This window comes from Echinops telfairi, unplaced genomic scaffold (genome assembly GCF_000313985.2).
Source record: "Echinops telfairi isolate 266 unplaced genomic scaffold, ASM31398v2 ScPeMD7_60;HRSCAF=208, whole genome shotgun sequence".
Lineage (NCBI taxonomy): Eukaryota > Metazoa > Chordata > Mammalia > Afrosoricida > Tenrecidae > Echinops > Echinops telfairi.
The window spans coordinates 42,677,830-42,697,302 of record NW_022103958.1 but is presented as its reverse complement, the minus strand read 5'-3'; the positions used below and the strand labels follow the sequence as shown (position 1 = coordinate 42,697,302).

The 19,473-nt window shown below is 42.9% G+C and overlaps 1 protein-coding gene across 1 annotated transcript; it reads left to right on the top strand.

Annotated features, from left to right (window-relative positions):
* Positions 1 to 2,659: 2,659 nt before the first annotated feature.
* WEE1 (WEE1 G2 checkpoint kinase) lies at positions 2,660 to 19,065 on the top strand. The gene is made up of 11 exons (XM_004711540.2): positions 2,660 to 3,247; positions 4,576 to 4,781; positions 5,261 to 5,324; positions 5,532 to 5,704; positions 6,410 to 6,531; positions 9,869 to 10,015; positions 14,188 to 14,283; positions 14,374 to 14,459; positions 15,427 to 15,597; positions 15,685 to 15,830; positions 17,756 to 19,065. Exons 1-11 carry the CDS (start codon positions 2,672 to 2,674, stop codon positions 17,907 to 17,909), a joined length of 1,941 nt encoding a protein of 646 aa, XP_004711597.1. The 5' UTR covers positions 2,660 to 2,671; the 3' UTR covers positions 17,910 to 19,065.
* Positions 19,066 to 19,473: the final 408 nt, after the last annotated feature.

Genomic DNA, 19,473 nt, shown 5'->3' with positions numbered 1-19,473 from the left:
AACAAAAACAAACAAAGAAAACCAGTCGAGAGGGTTTACCTCAGGAGAAGGGAATGTGGATTGGGCAGGAGATTGAAAGGGTAAATGGGACACTCTGGGCCTATTTGAATTTAGAGCGTTTGAGAGCAAAGGGTAATCTTTAACTAGACCGTGGAGGGAAGTGATAGAAACGATGGCCATCGCTAACTTCTACCAACTTCCGATGCAGGGAATGGTAATCTTCCGTTCAAAATCTCAAGCAGGTGGGGACTTATCTGCAAATGTGTCAATTTAGGAAGCAAACAAATTGGCAGCTATTTAAACGAGGACCTATTTGTCATTGAACAGTCATTGGACACCTAAAACACTGTCATAACCCCCAATAAACAAGCCAGAATGCTCTCTCCCCGCAGGGCCTCCTTTCCTAGAAGGGGGTAGTAATAAACTACATACTCAGTCCAAGCCCGGGAAGGAAATAAAGCAGGTGGTGTGAAAAGGGGTGGGGGTGGGGGACAATGTGAGGTTGCCAGGCAGTAAACAGAGGCTTCAGGAGTCCCCCAGGGCGGCAATCTCCTGGGGGAGAGGTGCCTGAGGGTCCTTGAAGTTGGGGTGCACTTAAGAAGCACACTTTTTACATACAACTCATGATACAGACCAAGACAAAAGTTTGCCACAGTTATTTTTATTTACACTTCACATGAAATTGAGAAAATGACAAATGTTCATATCAAAGACTCAGGGTGACAGCCAGAGGAGGGGCTCAGAGGGCAAGTGCTAAATCCTCTCCTTGTTTTTTTTTCTTCCCATTGTTTATTTTTTTTAAAATTATTTTATTGAGGGCTTGTACATTTCTTATCACAGTCCATACATACATCCATTGAGTCAAGCACCTATGTACACCTTTTACCCTCATCAATCTCAAAACATTTGCCATCTACTTTAGCCCTCAGTATCATTTGCTCATTTTCCCCTTCCCTCCCCCCTCCCCCTCCTTGGTTTTTAAGAAAGAGCCAACATCAGTCTTTCGTTAAAATGAGCAAAAGCGCAGAGTTCTTGTCTTCCAAGAGCTACGAATGAAACTTGGAATAATGTACAAAAAGGACACAGTTTTACACCCGTTAGGAAATAAGACATTTGGATCACTGAGTCATCTGTTAATGTCTTTCCCTTTAAGAACAAAAAACAAAAAAACATCAAGTTTCTGACTGGTGGTAGATAAAGTTAATATCCATAAAAGCGCTACAATTAGAGATAATAGAAATAAAGGTATGTCCATTAAAGCCCATAAATACAAATACTACATTAATAAACATTAAAAACAAAACACCCATGTCCAGAACTTAACAAGAACATAATCCAATCCACTGCCGGTCAGACATTTTTCTTTTCCCCCACCCACTCATGGAGAGTTTACAGTTCATTTACAGTCCCTTGGCCAAATGCCACTTTTAGGAATTTATCCTAAGGAGAAGAGGGAAGAAAAACAACCCCAAAACCACAACATGGGGAAAACCTGCAGGATAATGTTTGCCCTGGTGTAATTACAATGGGAAAAAAACTCCCACAGTAGGGATTGATTAGACAGAACGTGGTTCTACAGAATGCTGGGGGGGGGGGGGCTTCTTTTCTCACGTTGCATTTAAATTTAGTGAGCTGTGCCAATCGGTTTTGCCAACGCTTGCCCACGTGCTGGCAAACAAATACAAACACCGTGGTCGCGTGGTGGGCACTTGGCTTTGAGTCCAGGCCGAGGGTGGTGCTGTTTACTGTGGACCTGTCTGCGGTGGGCCGCCCAGGGACGTCAGCCGGGGCGAGTGCACCCATCCGCTGGCCGGTGCCCAGGCGTGTCCTCGCTCTAGTACATGTCCATGTTTGGTCTCACGGTCGGGGACAGTCCCGGGCCTGACTCATCCTCCGGCCTCCAGAGGGCTGTCCGTGGCCACGCCCACGACGCCCCTGCGGCCCGTGCTTAGGGTCTCCATCCTCCCGCTGGTCTCCCAGGGGCAGGGCCCGGCGCACGGCAGCACCCCGCTCGGCCTCGTCCCAGGCTGCAGGGGCTTGGAGACGCCCCAAGTCCCGGCGGAGCAACGAGGAAGCCGCTCGGTTTGGGCACGAGCGAACATGGCTCTCTTCACCCCTTCTGTAAGGGTGCTCCCGCTGTTTCGCCGGACCCAGTCCCGGCGGCCCCGGTCCCCCCCACCCCCCCGACCACCCAGTTCTCCCTTAGGTCCGCAACGCCCCGCCAGCCCGGGGCCTCGCCCCGCGGGAGGCGGGGCCAACAAGTTCGCGCCAAAATCGCGTAGCTAGTCCCGCCCTCGCGGCTACGTCGCGCCCTCCTTTTTTTTCAAACCCGGAGCTGGGCGGGGATTGGTGGGCTGTGCGCTCACGTGATTAACGGTCGCGGGAAGCCGCGGTGCCCGAACCTGAGACCAGACCTGCGGAGACCCCGGCCTCGCCGCCCGGGCCGCCCCGCCTCTGCTGGACGCTCCGCGCCGCCGCCGCCCGGACCGCTGCCGCCCGCAGCCCGCAGCCCGGAGCGCCTCGGAGCCACCGCCGGGCGCGGTGCCGGCCTGCAGCCGCGGAGACCGGGCGCGCCCAGCCGCACGTGGCAGACCCGCCCCCTGCTCCAGCCCGTGTCCGGCTCTCGGTGGGCAGCCGCGCTCGGCCGCGCAGCCCCGGCCCCAGGACGGCCATGAGCTTCCTGAGCCGGCAGCAGCCTCCGCCGCCCGGCCGCGCCGGCGTCTCGTGCACCTTGCGGCAGAAGCTCATCTTCTCCCCCTGCAGCGACTGTGAGGAGGAGGAGGAAGAGGAGGAGGAGGAGGGCAGCGGCCACAGCACCGGGGAGGACTCGGCCTTCCAGGAGCCCGACTCGCCGCTGCCGCCCGCCCGGAGCCCCACGGAGCCGGGGCCCGAGTGCCGCCGCTCGCCCGGCCTGGCCCCCGGCAGCCCCGGGGAGCTGGAGGAGGACATGCTGCTGCGGGGCGCCTGCCCGGGCGCCGGCGGGGCGGGCGGCGCGGCCGAGGGCGACTCGTGGGAGGAGGAGGGCTTCGGCTCCTCGTCGCCCGTCAAGTCGCCGCCGTCCGCCTACTTCCTGGGCAGCTCCTTCTCGCCCGTGCTCTGCGGCGGCCCCGGGGACTCGCTCCCGCGGGGCTGCGGGCCGCCCCGGGCCGGCGAGGGCCCCTGTTCGCCGCTGCCCGACCACCCGGGCACGCCGCCGCACAAGACCTTCCGCAAGCTGCGGCTCTTCGACACGCCGCACACCCCCAAGGTGAGGACGCCGGGCCGGGGCGCCCCGGGCCCGCGCCCGCCGAGCCTTTTAAACAGGCCGCGGCGCCGAGGGGGCCCCCGCCGCCCGGGTTCGGTTACATAACCGCCCGGCCGCGCCCCCGCTCGCCTTCCTGCCGCAGCACAAAGTTGGCAGCCCCTCTCTTGGGCCCTGCCCAGGAGTTGGCCGTTAAGATTATGTAACTGAACCGTGCGCCTCGGCTGGAACTTCTTCTCTCCTAGGGGCTGCTCGGCGCCGGCCAGGTGGCCGGCCCTTTGGCGCCCGCGGAGTCGGGGCCGCCCCGGGGGTGTCACCCAGAACCGGGTTGGGGAGGATGCCGCCGGGGTGGTGCTGGCCTGGCCACCTGACAACCCCGGCGCCGCAGCCATATGGTTCCTTTTCAACGCTGTGGTCGGCCCTGTAATTTGGGCGGCGCACGCAAAAGGAATTCGGTTAAAAAAAATTTTTTTTAATCTTAACCCCGGCTTATCGTTTAATGTCATATGGTGATACAGGGGACAGTTTTGCTCCTTGAAAGAAAAGGCCGATCTTCCAAGCACTTAACAGCCCTAAAGCCTCATGAATAACTCACAGTAGCATTTAAGCTTCTCTGGACTAGTATTGGGTAAGCGTTTGTGGATCCCTTGGGTGTAGGGCCCAAGTTTGGTCGCCCCAAGGGTAATCATTTAGCCCGTCATCCAAGCGCCCCCCCCAAGAACGCACTGTTGCTTGGACCCCTAGGCTTTTAGTCTGCTGCTGGTGGGTCTTGGAGGAGAGGTGTTAAGCACGTATTTGTCGAGTGGCAGGCCCACATCTACAAGAAGTATCCTGTCTTAAAATGGACACTGCCCCAGATAAAGACAAGAGCTGAGGTTCCCTTATTCACAAACTTCCGGGATAGCTTGCTTCTGAGCTGACTTGACTGACATGCCCTTGGCAAAACCCACTGGAAGTGAAGGAATGGAGGAGCCCAGCGGACAGTGGAGGTGGCTTTCAAAGCCCTATTGAGATGGAAGGGGCGGGGCATGCCGGCCGACTGTTCCCTATTTTTAGTTGTATTGAAAGGGTTTCCTTGTTAACTGCTAGCCACCATAAAGAATTTCAGTTTGCATAGTATTTGGGGTGGAAACCCGTTTTACTTGTCCAGTTGGTTCGCATCAAACTTCAGGACACTTAGCCGTTGTTTATTTTGCTTGAGATAACAACAAAAGCTTGTGTGTTGTGTTTTGACCCACAGTCAGCCAGGTGGAAAGGCTTGTTGAATGTGAGCTTGAGAAGGCTGACCACAAAGCCTAAAAATTCCTTTCCCCCCACCCCTCCCCCTTCCGTAGAGTTTGCTTTCCAAGTCTCGAGGAATCGATCCGAGCTTTGGTAAACTCCGGGGTGGATCGCTATTCATGAGTTCAGAAAGATCAGGAAAAAGGGAATTTGACATGCGACAGACGCCTCAAGTAAATATCAATCCTTTTACTCCGGACTCTCTGCTGCTTCATTCCTCAGGACAGTGTCGTCGAAGAAAGAGAACGTATTGGAATGAGTAAGTCATTTCTTACTATCCCACAGTTTGGTTCCCCCAGCCACTCACAATTGGCTTCTTAGGCTTCTCAAAATTTAGTTTTGTTTGAATGGCATGGAAGTTTGCACTCTGAAATGGTGTCAGCTGCTAGCACTAACTTTTAAGAGCTGGGTGAGGGAAGTAGTCAGCTATGGAAAAGAAGGAATAAAAAGTCCACAGCTTGCAGGGAATCTGCTGTTTGAAAATGAGCCCAGGCCGGGAGACTATGCCTAGAAGGTGGGGGTGGGGGGAGATGCTGTTAGCAATGACTGCCTCTGGTCAGTGACTGATTGCAGCAGTGGTGTTTTCCTCATCTGGGCTTAGTCTTGTGATTGCATAAGTAACAGTGCTTTTCTGTTTTTATCATTGACAGTCCGTTTTGCTGTATATCAGATAAAAGTTTTGTTTCTCTACTTGATATGCATGTCAGACATTGATGGAGCAATATTTTCCCTCCCCAGTTCCTGTGGTGAAGACATGGAAGCCAGTGATTATGAGTTGGAAGATGAAACAAGACCTGCCAAAGTAAATAGCTAGCTTCCCCACGGCGCGCGCCCCCCCCCCCTTATATTTTCGAAACTTGGATTTTTTACCCCTTAACAAGTTTACCATATTAAAAGCATTAAGTATAAACACAAGGAAGAGTGGTTTTTAAATTTCACACACAGACCTATCAAACAGCAAGAAAATTATGTCTTTGCATTGTGCACATGGATGTACTTTTTATTACAGAGAATTACGATTACTGAAAGCAACATGAAGTCACGGTATACAACAGAATTTCATGAGCTAGAGAAAATTGGCTCTGGAGAATTTGGCTCAGTGTTCAAGTGTGTGAAGAGATTGGATGGGTGCATTTATGCCATTAAGCGGTCCAAAAAGCCATTGGCTGGCTCTGTCGACGAGTACGTATTACAGTGTTGATCCCTTTTGGTGTTCTAGACATGAAAGCTGTAGGTGCTCCAATACTGAATGTTATCCTCTTAATCTTTTTAAAAATTTTTTATCATTTTATTGTGGGCTCTTACAGCTCTTAAAACAATCCATACATCAGTTGTGTTGAGCACATTTGTACATATGTTGCCATCATCATTTTTGAAACATTTTCTTTCTACTTGAGCCCTTGGTGTCAGCTCCACATTTTTCCCTCCCTCCCCACCCTCCTACCCTCATGACCCCTTGATAAATTATAAATTAATATTATTTTCCTATCTTAAACTGTCTTCTGCCCCCCTTCACTCACGTTTCTATTTTACATTAGTGGTTCTTAGTAGACTGGGTAAAATATGAATAATCTGATTTGGGGGGCCTACTTAAAAATTTGTGTTTCTAATCAGCATCCATGAGTATAATAAAATGGAATTTATCTTAATCTTGAGTTTAGAGACAACAAGATTCTTGCTTTCAATGTTTTCCTATCATGGAAATCTTTACAGAAATCTCCGTTTGAGTGTCCCCTCCTGCAACCTGTAACTTTAGCAAGTTGTTCTTCAACTTGCTAAATGTCAACTATGTAGATGTAGAAGTTAAATTTATCATACAGTGTTTCAGATGCATGCGGTTGAGGGTTAAACAGGACATAACCATTGTGTCAATCTCATTTCCACCAGGCAGAATGCTTTGAGAGAAGTATATGCTCATGCAGTGCTTGGCCAGCATTTTCATGTAGTGCGGTATTTTTCTGCCTGGGCAGAGGATGACCATATGCTTATACAGAATGAATATTGTAATGGTAAGTCATGGAAAGAAAGAAATGTTCTCTAAACTTGTACATTTGAGAAGATAAATGCCGAGGAAATGTTGATCATCATTTAATGGCTTTAGTTTTTATATTGTAAATGCAAGCATCAGAGGCCTAAGGTGATTTCAAGTACAAACCGTGCCGACCTGTATGATTAAAAATGGAAAATCCTGTCTCCTGAAGCACTTTGTACATGCACACCCCTCAGTAGTACTGTGCATATTACTTAGGTGTCTGTAAACTAGACTTTTTGAGACAACGTGAGCTTTGCTGTATATAATTTGGTGTACTTTTATCACCTCATGTAAGGAGTCCTGTAGTGTAGTGGGTTACATGTTTGGGCTGCTAACTACAAGGTCAGCAGTTCGAAACCACCAGCTGCTCCAAGGGAGAAAGATGAGGCTTTTTGCTCCCATAAAGTTGTGCAGTCTCAGAAGCCCCAAAGGGCAGCTATCGAAATCAACTCCATGGCAGTGGGTTTGGGTTTTAGCACCTCACAGTGTTGTGGGGAGCACACAATTGTTAAGATGTTTTCGATGAATTCCTCCTGCCCCTAACCTTTTCCCATTCTATTTTGTGCATTGCTGATACAGATGTTGATTACTCATAAAACGGCAGTGGCCCTTTCTACTGCTAAATTCAACCAGTCATTCCAGGCATCCCAGTCTGCCCAACCTAGTTTACCATTAGAATCCACGAAGTAGTGCATTCACTAGTGGTGGTTCTCTCCCCTCAATCCATCAATTAACCAATCAAAACAAAAGGGACAAAATGCAAAAGAATGTGTAGGTTCAATTTCAACCAGCTTTTATGGTCAACTAGATATCTCTCTCTGCTTGTGAAACCTTTACCAAAATTCTTGTCTGAATTCGATGCTTTTAGAGGTCTGATCTCTATATACCGTATTTACTCGAATATCCGCCGACCCGAATATCAGCCGAGGCACTTAACTGTACCACAAAAACTGCATTTAAAAATGTACTGGAAAACTCAGCTTATACACGAGTATATACAGTGTATAAATCTTTGTTTTATGTATAATGGATTATCACTACTGTGTCTCCTCTGGGAAATTAGAATATAATGGACAGTTGAGACAGGAAAGATGTGATTTTGTTGATTCTCCTTTTTTCCTTAGATAAACAAAAGCAACTCAAACCCAATCCACACCCGCTGCTGTTGAGTTGATTCCGACTCAGAGTGAGCCTACACCTAGCTTGTGAATAAATAAGGAGTGTAGGTATTGGATATTTTCATATCGCCCCTCTGACAGTGTCCCCTAGTATGGTTCACACTCCGAATGATGCCCCCGAGGAGGCCTTGTCTTCAGCCCTTTTTGGTTAACTGGTTTTATCTTACTGTGACTAAATGTCTTTTGTATTTCAAACAAGTATTTTAAGCCTTTGAAACTTGGTGAAAAATGTAATTTCTACCCTAAAAAAGAAGTGTAGAAAAAAATGAAATCGGGAAAGGGGACGGGAATCTGAGATGCCAGATAAGCGCTGGGCTCTTCTCACTCCTCCCGTCCTGCCTGCCACTCTGCAAGGAGCTGATTGGGCCAGAGCGGCTGGGCCCGCTGAGCAGGGAGATTGGGGAAGCATTATCTCCCATCGGTCATCCTCTTTTTCTCCCAGTTGAAGATTTATTTAAGTTGTATAGGGAGAGCATAATTATGCTTAATAAACCTAGGTATGTGTTTTTATTTTTAAATACATTTGACATTTTTGATAGTCATTTTTGCTCAAATTGTAAGACCTCTTCTGTTGATTTTATTACCCTGCTGGCTCTGGTTTTTTAAATTCCTAAACTTTAAGCCGAAAGTGTTCTTTTGAGATAACATACCAACTATCTATTATAAAGCTTCCTCCCTAACCCCTTGGTATAGAGATTTATAAAGTTTTTTTAACTATAAGCAGATTAGCTGATTGGTTTGGTTATTTCTATAAAAGCAGGTTGATATTTTCTTTTGTTCTGAGAATAGTATAAAAAAAACTGTAAGGGTACTCTTTACCTGTAGAGACCAGCACGTCTCAACCCTCTGTCTCCAGGTGGGTCCGCCCACATGCAGATACGCCCACATACGAGTACCTGGCGTGAAGATTCTTACCCATGCTATAATTACGTATTGTTTTTTGTGATTAATCACGATGCCTTATGTTCAATTTGTAACAATGAAAATACATCCTTCCAATCAGATATTTACATGTTTCGTAACAGTAGCAAAATTACAGTTATGAATAGCAACAAAAATAATTTTATGGTTGGGGGATCACCACAGCATGAGGAACTATATGAAGGGGTGGCAGCATTAGGAAGGTTGAGAACCACTGGTATAGACTTTTGTGTAAAGGTTGTGGGGAAACGTTATCATACATTGATGATGAAAGTATAAATCAGTACATGTGACCCTTTATCCAGTAATAACATTTCTAACAGATAGTAATACCTATGAAAAGACTGATGCATAGGCTTATTTATTAGAAATAATTTTAAAATCTCCAACTCTAAGGGATTGGTTAATTATCATTCAATTATATCGTGGTCTTCCATGGAGATAAAAGAAAATGTAGTTCTTTGCATATTGCTATAGAAGAGCTATAAGATAATGAAAATAGCTCTCACTTGGGGAAAGAGGTGAATAGATATGTAAGGCGCTGACAACATAGGCTTGCTGTGGGAGAGAGAACCAGGTGGGCTACAGGAGGTACAAGAATGAAAGACTTAATTGGAAACGCAGGGAATCTAGGACAGATGAACCTCAGGACCAGGGGTGACAGTGGCGATACCAGGAGGGAAGGGGGGTGTGTAGAAAGGGGACATTGATCACAGGGAGCTACATATAACCTCCTCTCTGGGGGACGGGCAGCAGAGGGGTGGGTGAAGGGAGACGCCGGGCAGTGTAATGTAAGATATAATAATAATTTATAAATTATCAAGGGTGCATGGGGGAGGGTGAATGGAGGAGGAGGAGGAGGAGGGAAAAGGAAAATGAGCTGATTCTGGGAACCCAAGAGGAAAGCGAATTTTGGGAATTATGAGGGCAACAGATGTATAGATGTGCTTTACACAATTGATCTATGTATTGTGATGAATTATATGAGCCCCAATAAATTGATCTAAAAAAAAGAATGAAAGACTAAATTGTATCTCGTACCATGTTGTTTGTTACCCACTGAAAGGATAAATGTAATTTTTGTTTGACAAGCAGGTTGAAGGGAGATGGTTTTAGGAATAGCTTTCTTGGTTGACTTTATGGTCATTCACTGAAGGGATGAGAAAGAAAAAACACTTAAGAAAGACGATATCTAACTTATTCTGTCTTTGTAAGGTGGAAGCCTGGCTGATGCCATAAGTGAAAACTACAGACGCATGAGTTACTTCAAAGAAGCAGAGTTAAAGGATCTCCTGTTGCAAGTTGGCAGAGGCTTGAAGTATATTCATTCGATGTCTTTGGTTCATATGGACATTAAACCCAGTAAGTATCGCAGATCTTCTAACAGGTTTTCTTTTTAAGTTCCAGAAAATAAGTTCCTTTTTTTACATTTTACATGTATACAGTCTGTAGTGGCATAGTGTTTTACATGTTGGGCTGCTAACCCTACCGGAAGAAAGATGAGGCTTTCTGCTCCTAGAAAGAATTACACTCTCGGGAACCACAGGGGCAGTTCTGCCTCGTTCTCCAGGGTTGCTGTGAGTTGGTTTTTTGTTAGGTTTATTGTTAGGCGAATGACTCATTTGTTGTTAACATTTTGTGATCTCTATTTGCCTCTTCCCCCAAATGATTTGGATTGTTAATTTTTCGTGTTTTTTATTTATCTAGTTATCTATTTATTTATTTATTTTTAAAGATCACTTTATTGGGGGCTCGTACAATTCTTATCACAATCCAGACATCCATCCATTGTGTCAAGCACATTTGTACATTTGTTTCCATCATCATTATCAAAACATTTGCCTTCTACTTAAGCCCTGGAATGTTAATTTTTATTAAAAGTTGGGGAAAAAATTATTGCATGCACAGTCTCAAAGTGGGACTCAGCTGGATACTGAGCATCTTTCCACGTGGCTACTGAACCATAGTTAATGCTGGTGTCACTAATGATCACTGCCGTAAGATGAGAGCAGTGAAAATGTTTCGGAAGTAACCCAAAACCACATCCACTGCCATTGGGTTGATTCTGACTCTCAGACTTGAGATCAGGCTTCTGAGAGTGGACATCTTCACGGAGTAGCTGGTGTCATCTTGTTTCCTTCTGACTCTGAGAGACTTGAGATCAGGCTTCTGAGAGTCGACGTCCTCACAGGAGTGGCCAGCGTCATCTTTTTTCCTTGGAGCAGCTCCTGTATTTGTCATTCAGGACCTTGCTGTTAGCAGCCCAATGCCTAACTCACAGTGTCACCACAGTGCTATACAAATGTGATACTGTTTCAGTCTGTACAAGAAATACAGAAATGTTACATGACTCAGAAAATGAAATGGTGCATGTACTATGACAATTGCATAAAAAAGACTGGAAGTGAATTAAGACTGGAAGGCATAGACATGTAGTAGTCTTAATTTACTATTATATCATTTTTTAGCTAAAAATGGCTAATGGTTGATATCTATGTATAACTAAGTAGCTTTCGTAGACAGTATGCTCTGGCTCAGGAAAACCTTGGTCTATTCTTAAAATGTATTCAAAGCTTGGGAGATGAAGGGGCAGTGGTGCTGCCAACGCAGAGGCTGAGTGGAAGCAAACAGTAAGTGCTGAAACAGTGACAGGCCAGATCTGAAGAAGCAGAAAACCCACTCTGCTGTGAAACTGCTGACAGACTCACTAGATCTACCAGAGGCGCAGCATACTTGGGAAATTAAATCTTGTGCAAACACAGTGGTATTTCCAGCCCATAAAAGTTAGTAAAGAAAGTTAGTTACTGTAGTACACAAAAAGTCACATGCATTATGACTATAACTGCATTTAAAAGTCATTTTGCAGGGTGCTCTTATAACAATCCCATACCTCCATTGTGTCAAGCACAGTTGTACATTAGTAGCCAACATCCTTTTCAAAACATTTTCTTCTACTTTGAACCCTTTGGTATCAGCTCCTCATTTTTTTCTCCCCACCCTCCCCATCCTCATGAACCCTTTGTGGATTATAAATCATTATTATTTTCACGTCTTATAGCATCCACTGTCTCCCTTCAACATGTTTCGGTTGTTTGTCCCCTTGTAACCGCATTTTTAAAAGGGTGCAAATGAATTCTTGCATTAATATCTTACTGCAAATCTTTCTCATTTTATTAAATTAGCAATGTACGTTGCTATTTTACTACCCAGTTTATTTTATTCAGCTCTCCCTACTTTTCCATTTCAGTACATAGTCACCCTTCCCTGCGCTCTAAAAACGAGACTTGTCTTACACAATGTCCTGGCTTCTGGCTTTCACTGCTCGCTGCCTTGTGCTGTCATTTAGCTTTGTTCCTTTCCTACTGAGTTTTCCTAGAAACAGAAATTTAGGCCCGACATTTGTAAGTTGAAGTTAATCAGTGTTTTTAATAAAAATGTTGATTCATAGAAATTAAATCATTTTACTCAATTTGTCTTAATCCAATGAAGAATTTATCCATATATTAACTGAGGTTTACAGTTTTAAAAAGGAAAAGACTATTTGAACTAATAGTGATAAATGTGAATACATGCGCTCTTATTTGTATTAAAAATGCCAGTCACGGATCGTAACATTTTACATGTAAGGTACAGGCAGTGCCCAGATTGTGAATGAGATGTTTCTAAGTGTGTCTCTAAGCTGCATGTGTAGGTAAGTCAGAACAGATGCCTTTTTATGTAAGAAAAGGCTCAAAGCCTTTTAAATCATTTAAAAATTGCCTGTGCAGCAAGTGAAGACCATTGTAATGAAAAATTGGTTGCTAGCAGGTGTGGTTCAGTCATTCCTTTTTAAAATGGGGGCATATTTACCTGAGGCCAAGTATGAGTTGTTAATAAGTTGGATGATTGTAGCTTGGGAACTGCCTGTTCAAAATTTGAAAAACTTAGGAGATAAATTAATTTTCAAATCTTAAACTGACAAATGTCACCATAAGATCCATGGGCCAGTGAATAAAGTATCACTAGGACCAGAACTTCCATAAATAGAACATTTGTATCATTAGTACTGTATTGTTAAAACTATTGACAGGAAATCTGGCATGAAAACTGTTAAATCATGAGCTTGCTTGGGTTTGGGAGAAAAAGATGAAATTATGTGTAATAAGCAGACAGCCATCTCTGGATGTCAATGTACATGGCCAGTTGAACTCACTAGTTAGATGACTACTTTTTCACTATTATCAAACTTGCAAGATAAGATTAAAAATTGTATTTTAGCAACATCACAAATTATTAAGATTTGTGACTTCCGTATTGTTCATAAGTAATTAAATGCTGAAGATCAGTTTGGAAACAGGGTCTCACTCAGTGCGTTGTAAATCTAAATGTTCAGGGATCAGAGCTGCTCTAGGAAATATCTGCAGGTAGGAGAACTTAAACCTTTTTTTTTCCTTTTTGGTTTTAAAAATTACATATTAATTGGGAGTTTATATATATCTATATCTATATCTCAGTCACATCAAGCAGAATTATACATTTGCTACCACAGTTTCCAGATAATGGATTTTTCTTTTAAACTTACATTTTTAAAAGCTTCGCGGGTGCATAAGCAAATGTGGTGAAGAAAGCTGATGGTGCCCGGCTATCAAAAAGTATAGCGTCTGGGGTCTTAAAGGCTTGAAGGTAATCAAGCGGCCATCAAGCTCAGAAGCAACAAAGCCCACATGGAAGAAGCACACCAGCCTATGCAACCACGAGGTGTCGAAGGGATCAGGTGTAAGGCATCATCAGAACAAAAAATCTTACCATAGTGAATGATGGGGGGAGTGTGGAGTGGAGATCCAAAGCCCATTAGTAGGCCACTGGAGATCCCCTTGCAGAGGGGTCTCGGGGAGGAGATGAGCCAGTCAGGGTGCGATGTAACAATGATGAGAAATACAACCTTCCTCTAGTTCCTAAAGGTTTCCTCCCCGCTCCCACTACCATGACTCGAATTCTATCTTGCAAGACTGGCTAGACCAGAGGAGGTACACTGGTACAGATAGGAACTGAAAATACAGGGAATCCAGGATGGATGAGCCCTATAGGACCAGTGGTGTGAGTGGCAAAACGGAGGGTGGAGGGAGAGTGGGTAGGAAAGAGGGAACCAATTGCATGGAACTGTGTGTGGCCTCCTCCCTGGGGGACGGACAACCGAAAAGTGGATGAAGGGAGAAGTCGGACAGGGCAAGATATGACAAAATACCCATTTGTAAACTATCAAGGGCTCATGCGGGAGGGGGGCGCGGGGAGGGAGGGGGAAAAATGACCTAATGTCGGGGGTTTAAATGGAGAGAAAATGTTTTGAGAAACGATGTACAAATGCGCTTTACACAATTGATGTGTGTATGGATTGGGATAACAGTTGTATGAGCCCCTAATAAAATGTTAAAAAAAATAAAATAAAAAAATAAAAAAAATAAAAGCTTCGCAAGTGATTCAGGTATGGTTTTTTTGGTGAACTCTGCTTCTACTGTTAATGGTTAGTGTGACTTACATATTTGACTGTTCAACAGGTAATATCTTCATATCTCGCACCTCAATTCCAAATGCTGCCTCTGAAGAAGGGGATGAAGATGACTGGGCGGCCAACAAGATTATGTTTAAAATAGGTAAGAAAGGCAACTTGTCATTTCTTACAATGAAAAAGAAGGTGTTTTTGCTTTTAACGCTGCCAAATGTTATGTTTTTAACATTTTTAGGTGATCTTGGACACGTGACAAGGATAGCTAGTCCGCAAGTGGAAGAGGGTGATAGTCGTTTTCTTGCAAATGAAGTTTTGCAGGAGGTAATTTTTCTCTTTTTTAATACGAGGATTTGCTTGATACACCATTTGATAAAAGAATATCAATTCAGATATATTACAATTTCAAGTTAATGATAAGTAGAATTGTAATATAAAGTAGAAATTAAACAATTAAGTTGAGAGCATTTAACAAGAGTTAGTAAAGGCAAAGATTTAGAAAACTCAGCGGTGTTAGGGTTTCATTCTGTTGATTTTTCTGCAGAACTGGTGGAAATTTAAAAGGGCAGGGCCTTTTCTGAGATAAAAGTTTCAGTATATTATGAACATGTTAAAATTACATACTCTTCTGACTCAATTTCCACTTGTAGGATTCTTCCTTACAAAAATATTCAAACAAGTTGAGAACAGCGTAAGTAAGAGTTTACTATTAACGAAATGATTAAGTAAAAAAGTGAACAGGGGAGCTGATATCAAGGGCTCAAGTGGGAAGAGAATGCTTTGAAAGCGATGATGGTGGCATCTGTGTAAATGCTTGACACCCTGGAGGAATGTATGGATTGTGATAAGAGATGTAAGAGCCCCCAATAAAAGTATTTTTTAAAAGTGGAACAATGAGAATGGAACTAGTAACTAATCTAAATGGTATGGCCCAATTGGTCTTTTAATGTGTATATTTGTGTGTTTTATTATGTATATGTACATTAGAAACTTACCTGGGTTTTTTATGTTTGCATATGAATGTCTCTAGAGGGATAGCCATTTCTCTTGAGAATTGAAAGGGTTGGTGAGAAAAGAAACAAGGCTTTCACTTCCTTCAGGGTGTATTTTACTTAGTAATTAAAATACAAATTTCCTCTAAGGTATTATTTTTGATTCTTTGACTACATCTTAAATATAGATGGTTTTAGAATGTTTTTACTTTGTCCCATTTGTCATCTAAATTCTCACTTTCTTGAGATCATTTTTATAGCGTCTTGAAAAATGGTTGGTTGGTGTTTTGATCTTACAGAACTACACCCATCTACCCAAAGCGGATATTTTTGCCCTCGCCCTCACGGTCGTTTGTGCTGCTGGTGCTGAACCCCTTCCCAGAAATGGAGACCAGTGGCATGACATCCGGCAGGGGAGGTTACCCCGCGTACCGCAGGTGCTTTCCCAAGAATTTACGGAATTGCTCAAAGTAAGCCTTTTATAAATGAAATGTTCTACTAAAATGCCAATCTTTGATTAAATTGCATGTTTTTACCTTAACTTTACTTCTTGTCAGGTTATGATTCATCCGGATCCAGAGAGAAGGCCGTCAGCAGCTGCACTAGTAAAGCATTCAGTTTTACTGTCTGCGTCTAGAAAGAGTGCAGAACAATTGCGAAAAGAATTGAATGCTGAAAAGTTCAAAAATTCACTTCTACAAAAGTAAGTGAGGGTTGGTTTTGTTTTTCGCTTTCTCATTCTCTCTCTTTTTTTTTGAGAGACTTCGGTTTTCTTTCAGCAAAGGGTGTAGTGGTTCTAGCATGTTGCGTTGTTAGGCAATGGAAATTTAAGGACTCAGCATTTGGCTAGTTTCTGTTTCATGTAAATTCTGAAATGACGAATGATGTGTAGTGATAGTCCCCAGGACCTAAATCATAGCTAAAGCTAACTGAGCTTACACCAGTGTCCTTTCTCCCCAAACTAGTATATAAGCCAACATTATTCTTTCATCCTATTTCACTTGTTTTATGAAAGGATGATGCTAAATATTATTACAATTATTTTTATTTTATCTGAATGACCTTTGACATTAGGGGAAGCTGGTTTGGAGTGCCATAGTTTATGAAAAGGGAAAAATATTGGCGGGCATTAAGCAACTACAGGTCAAATTTCTAATTACTTTGCTTGATTGCTATCATTTTGATTTTAGCCAAATGAAAAACTATCTTGAAATATTTAAAAGTTAAAAAAAAGAAATATTTAAAAGTTCAGTTGTTAATAACGACATTTGCCTTGTTCATAAAAAGAAGTAAAATATTCTTATACTCTTAAATATCTATTTGAATTTTTTCTGATGCTAGGAATAAACAGCATACATCAATTTAATAGTTTATTTTTTATTATTAAATACTTCTATTGGGGACTCTTCATTTATTTATTTATTTATTTATTTATTTTTTAAAAACATTTTGTTAGGGGCTCATACAACTGTTATCCCAATCCATACACACATCAATTGTGTAAAGCGTATTTGTACATCATTTCTCAAAACATTTTCTCTCCATTTAAACCCCCGACATTAGGTCCTCATTTTTCCCCTCCCTCCCCGCTCCCCCCTCCCACATGAGCCCTTGATAGTTTATAAATGGGTATTTTGTCATATCTTGCCCTGTCCGACTTCTCCCTTCATCCACTTTTCGGTTGTCTGTCCCCCAGGGAGGAGGTCACACACAGTTCCATGTAATCGGTTCCCTCTTTCCTGCCCATTCTCCCTTTACCCTCCCTGTTTTGCCACTCACACCACTGGTCCTATAGGGCTCATCCATCCTGGATTCCCTGTATTTTCAGTTCCTATTGGGCACTCTTACATTTCTTATCACAGCCCATACATCCATCCATTGTGTCAAGCACATTTGTACATTTGTTCCCATCATTTTCAAAGCGTTTTCTTTCTACTTGAGCCCTTGATATCAGCTCCTCTTTTTTCCCCCTGCCTCCTCTGCCCTCTCTCCCTCATGAACCCTTGATAAGTTATAGATTATTAATTTCAGAACTTAACATTGGCCAATTTAATAGTTTCTACATGTACAATAAATTCAATGACATTGATTACAGTGGTTTAAAAAACTTTTTATGATTAAACGCAACTCACTCGTTGACTCTTGACTCATAGCAACCCTATAGTTTAGAGTAGAATTGCCCTTTTGGGTTTCCTATGCTGTAAATATTTGCGTGTGAATTGAGTGAAGGTTCATAAAGCCGATAATCACTTTTACGTTCAACAATTCATACACATTTTGTTTCAACTCATCCATTGCAATCCCCTCATCCATTCCTTCCTCTTTCTTAAAACCTCTGAACTTTGTTCCTGGATAAATGGGACCCTATCGCTACTTTTACTTGTAACACTGTATCCAGGTATATGTGGGGTCTTAATCCTAAATGCAAAGTAAAATATTTTCATAAATTTGTTCATAAAGTTTTGAGCAGAAGCTGACATTTCCTGTTGTAATTTCCTTACTTCGTCTGCATCTTAGAATAGTGGCAAAGATCTTCTGTCTGGAAATATTGTTAGTTATCGTCTTATGATTTCTTGTTAGGATTAATACAGTAAGCAAGAAGTCTTGTTTCCTACTTTTATATTCCAGAGAACTCAAGAAAGCTCAGATGGCCAAAGCTGCAGCTGAGGAACGGGCACTCTTCACTGACCGAATGGCCACTAGGTCTACCACCCAGAGTAATAGAACATCTCGACTTATTGGGAAGAAAATGAACCGCTCTGTCAGCCTTACTATATACTGAACTACTCGTGTCCCACCACCCCACAGAAACCGTGACGAGAGGAAGCTAGGTGGAGTGGAAATCATTGCTAGAAGCCAGTTTGCAATGACTGTTGATTGCTGTCAGTAGTTTTACTGAGATGCTTCTAGGACTTTGAAGTGTGAATTACAGTTGGAAGCTATATTTGGGCTGTGGTTTACCAGGCTCACTTCGCCTCGTCTTAGCAGGCGGTCTGTCTCTGTAGGTTGTCGGTCACTGTGGGATGTTCCACCAGCCTTTCCAAGGCTGACCGCTGTGGTGGTTGTGCTACTTAGTGTTTGCTGTCGCAGTGTAATAAAACATCTTTCCCTTTAGCGACCCATCAAAAGGACTCAAGGGCTTTATTGCAAACATCACCCCCTTAGAGAAGGGAGGTGCTAAGAGACTCAGTACTACCCAGCCTTCTGTGTGTCGGTCTTCTTCTGTTCTCCTTTTTCTGATTGTGAACTTGTCTATCCAACTGGGAGCACTTTGTAGGCATTGCATGAACCATGGAATGGTAATTCTGTGGACATATGCCTTGTGAATTTGCTGCTATTTTAGTTTTGTCTTTGCTGTAAAATTGTAGCATTAAACAATCATCGTTGTTAATAGGCTTTCTTTTGAAACAATTATGTGAAATATATAAGCTGCTCTCGACAAGCAGCCATTTGCCTTTTTTTTCCTTTGAAGCTAGTGCATTGGAAAAATGCACACACACCCTCCTCCCCCTTTGGAACTCTGTATTAATGTAGTATAATTATTATTGGTTTTGTAATTTTTTTTATAATGTCCTTCCCTGACTCTTTTTAAAAATCTCTCGTCTCCTCCCAAGTTTTGTACTTGATTGTATTATTACTCTGTTTTTAAATGTTTTGCTTGTTTTTCCTTCAATATTTGTGTATATAAACTGATACTGTATATAGTTGTTTGAAATGCCAGAATGACTTCTGACTATTCCAAGTTTTTCATAAAACATATTTTTTATCTGTGATTAGCCATTTGACTAATAAATATTGGCTAACAGATGTTGAAAAAGTAGAATTTGACTTAATGCTGGTTTCCCCATTAACTTTTGGTTTAAAACGTGTTTGCACTTGTCGGTTTGACTTGTGTCCTATTAACATTGATTGGCATATTAAAAGTCACTCTGAGCTTACCTCTATTGTCTGTCTTTGTAGTATCTATATATTTTTTAACTTGATAGAATCTCCATTTTCACCACTTTATAAAATGTAAGGTATAGTGTGTATAAAGTACTAAGAGCAGCAGGCACTTTTTTCATATATGTATGAAACTTCGTATGAATGGTGGGCTTAGTTCATGAGGTTTGGCATTGAACAAACTTTGATATTTAAAATTTGCCATTGTAAATATTTAATACTTTTACATTTCCTTGCATTTTATGCATGTGACTTACTAGGAGTGTGCTCAAAGTAATTCTAAAGAGCTTTACATTATTGTGACTATAATAGATGTAATTCTCACCTAGTTGGGTGTTGTAGTAGGTTAAACGTTGGACTGCTCCTAGGTGCTTCTCTGCACGAAAGGTGAGGCTTTCTGCACC

Coding starts and splice junctions, on each gene's coding strand:
- WEE1 (XM_004711540.2), top strand. CDS start 2,672: ATGAGCTTCCTGAGCCGGCAGCAGCCTCCGCCGCCCGGCCGCGCCGGC. Junction 5,325..5,531: donor ATGAAACAAGACCTGCCAAA/GTAAATAGCTAG, acceptor TTTTTATTACAG/AGAATTACGATTACTGAAAG. Junction 6,532..9,868: donor ACAGAATGAATATTGTAATG/GTAAGTCATGGA, acceptor TGTCTTTGTAAG/GTGGAAGCCTGGCTGATGCC.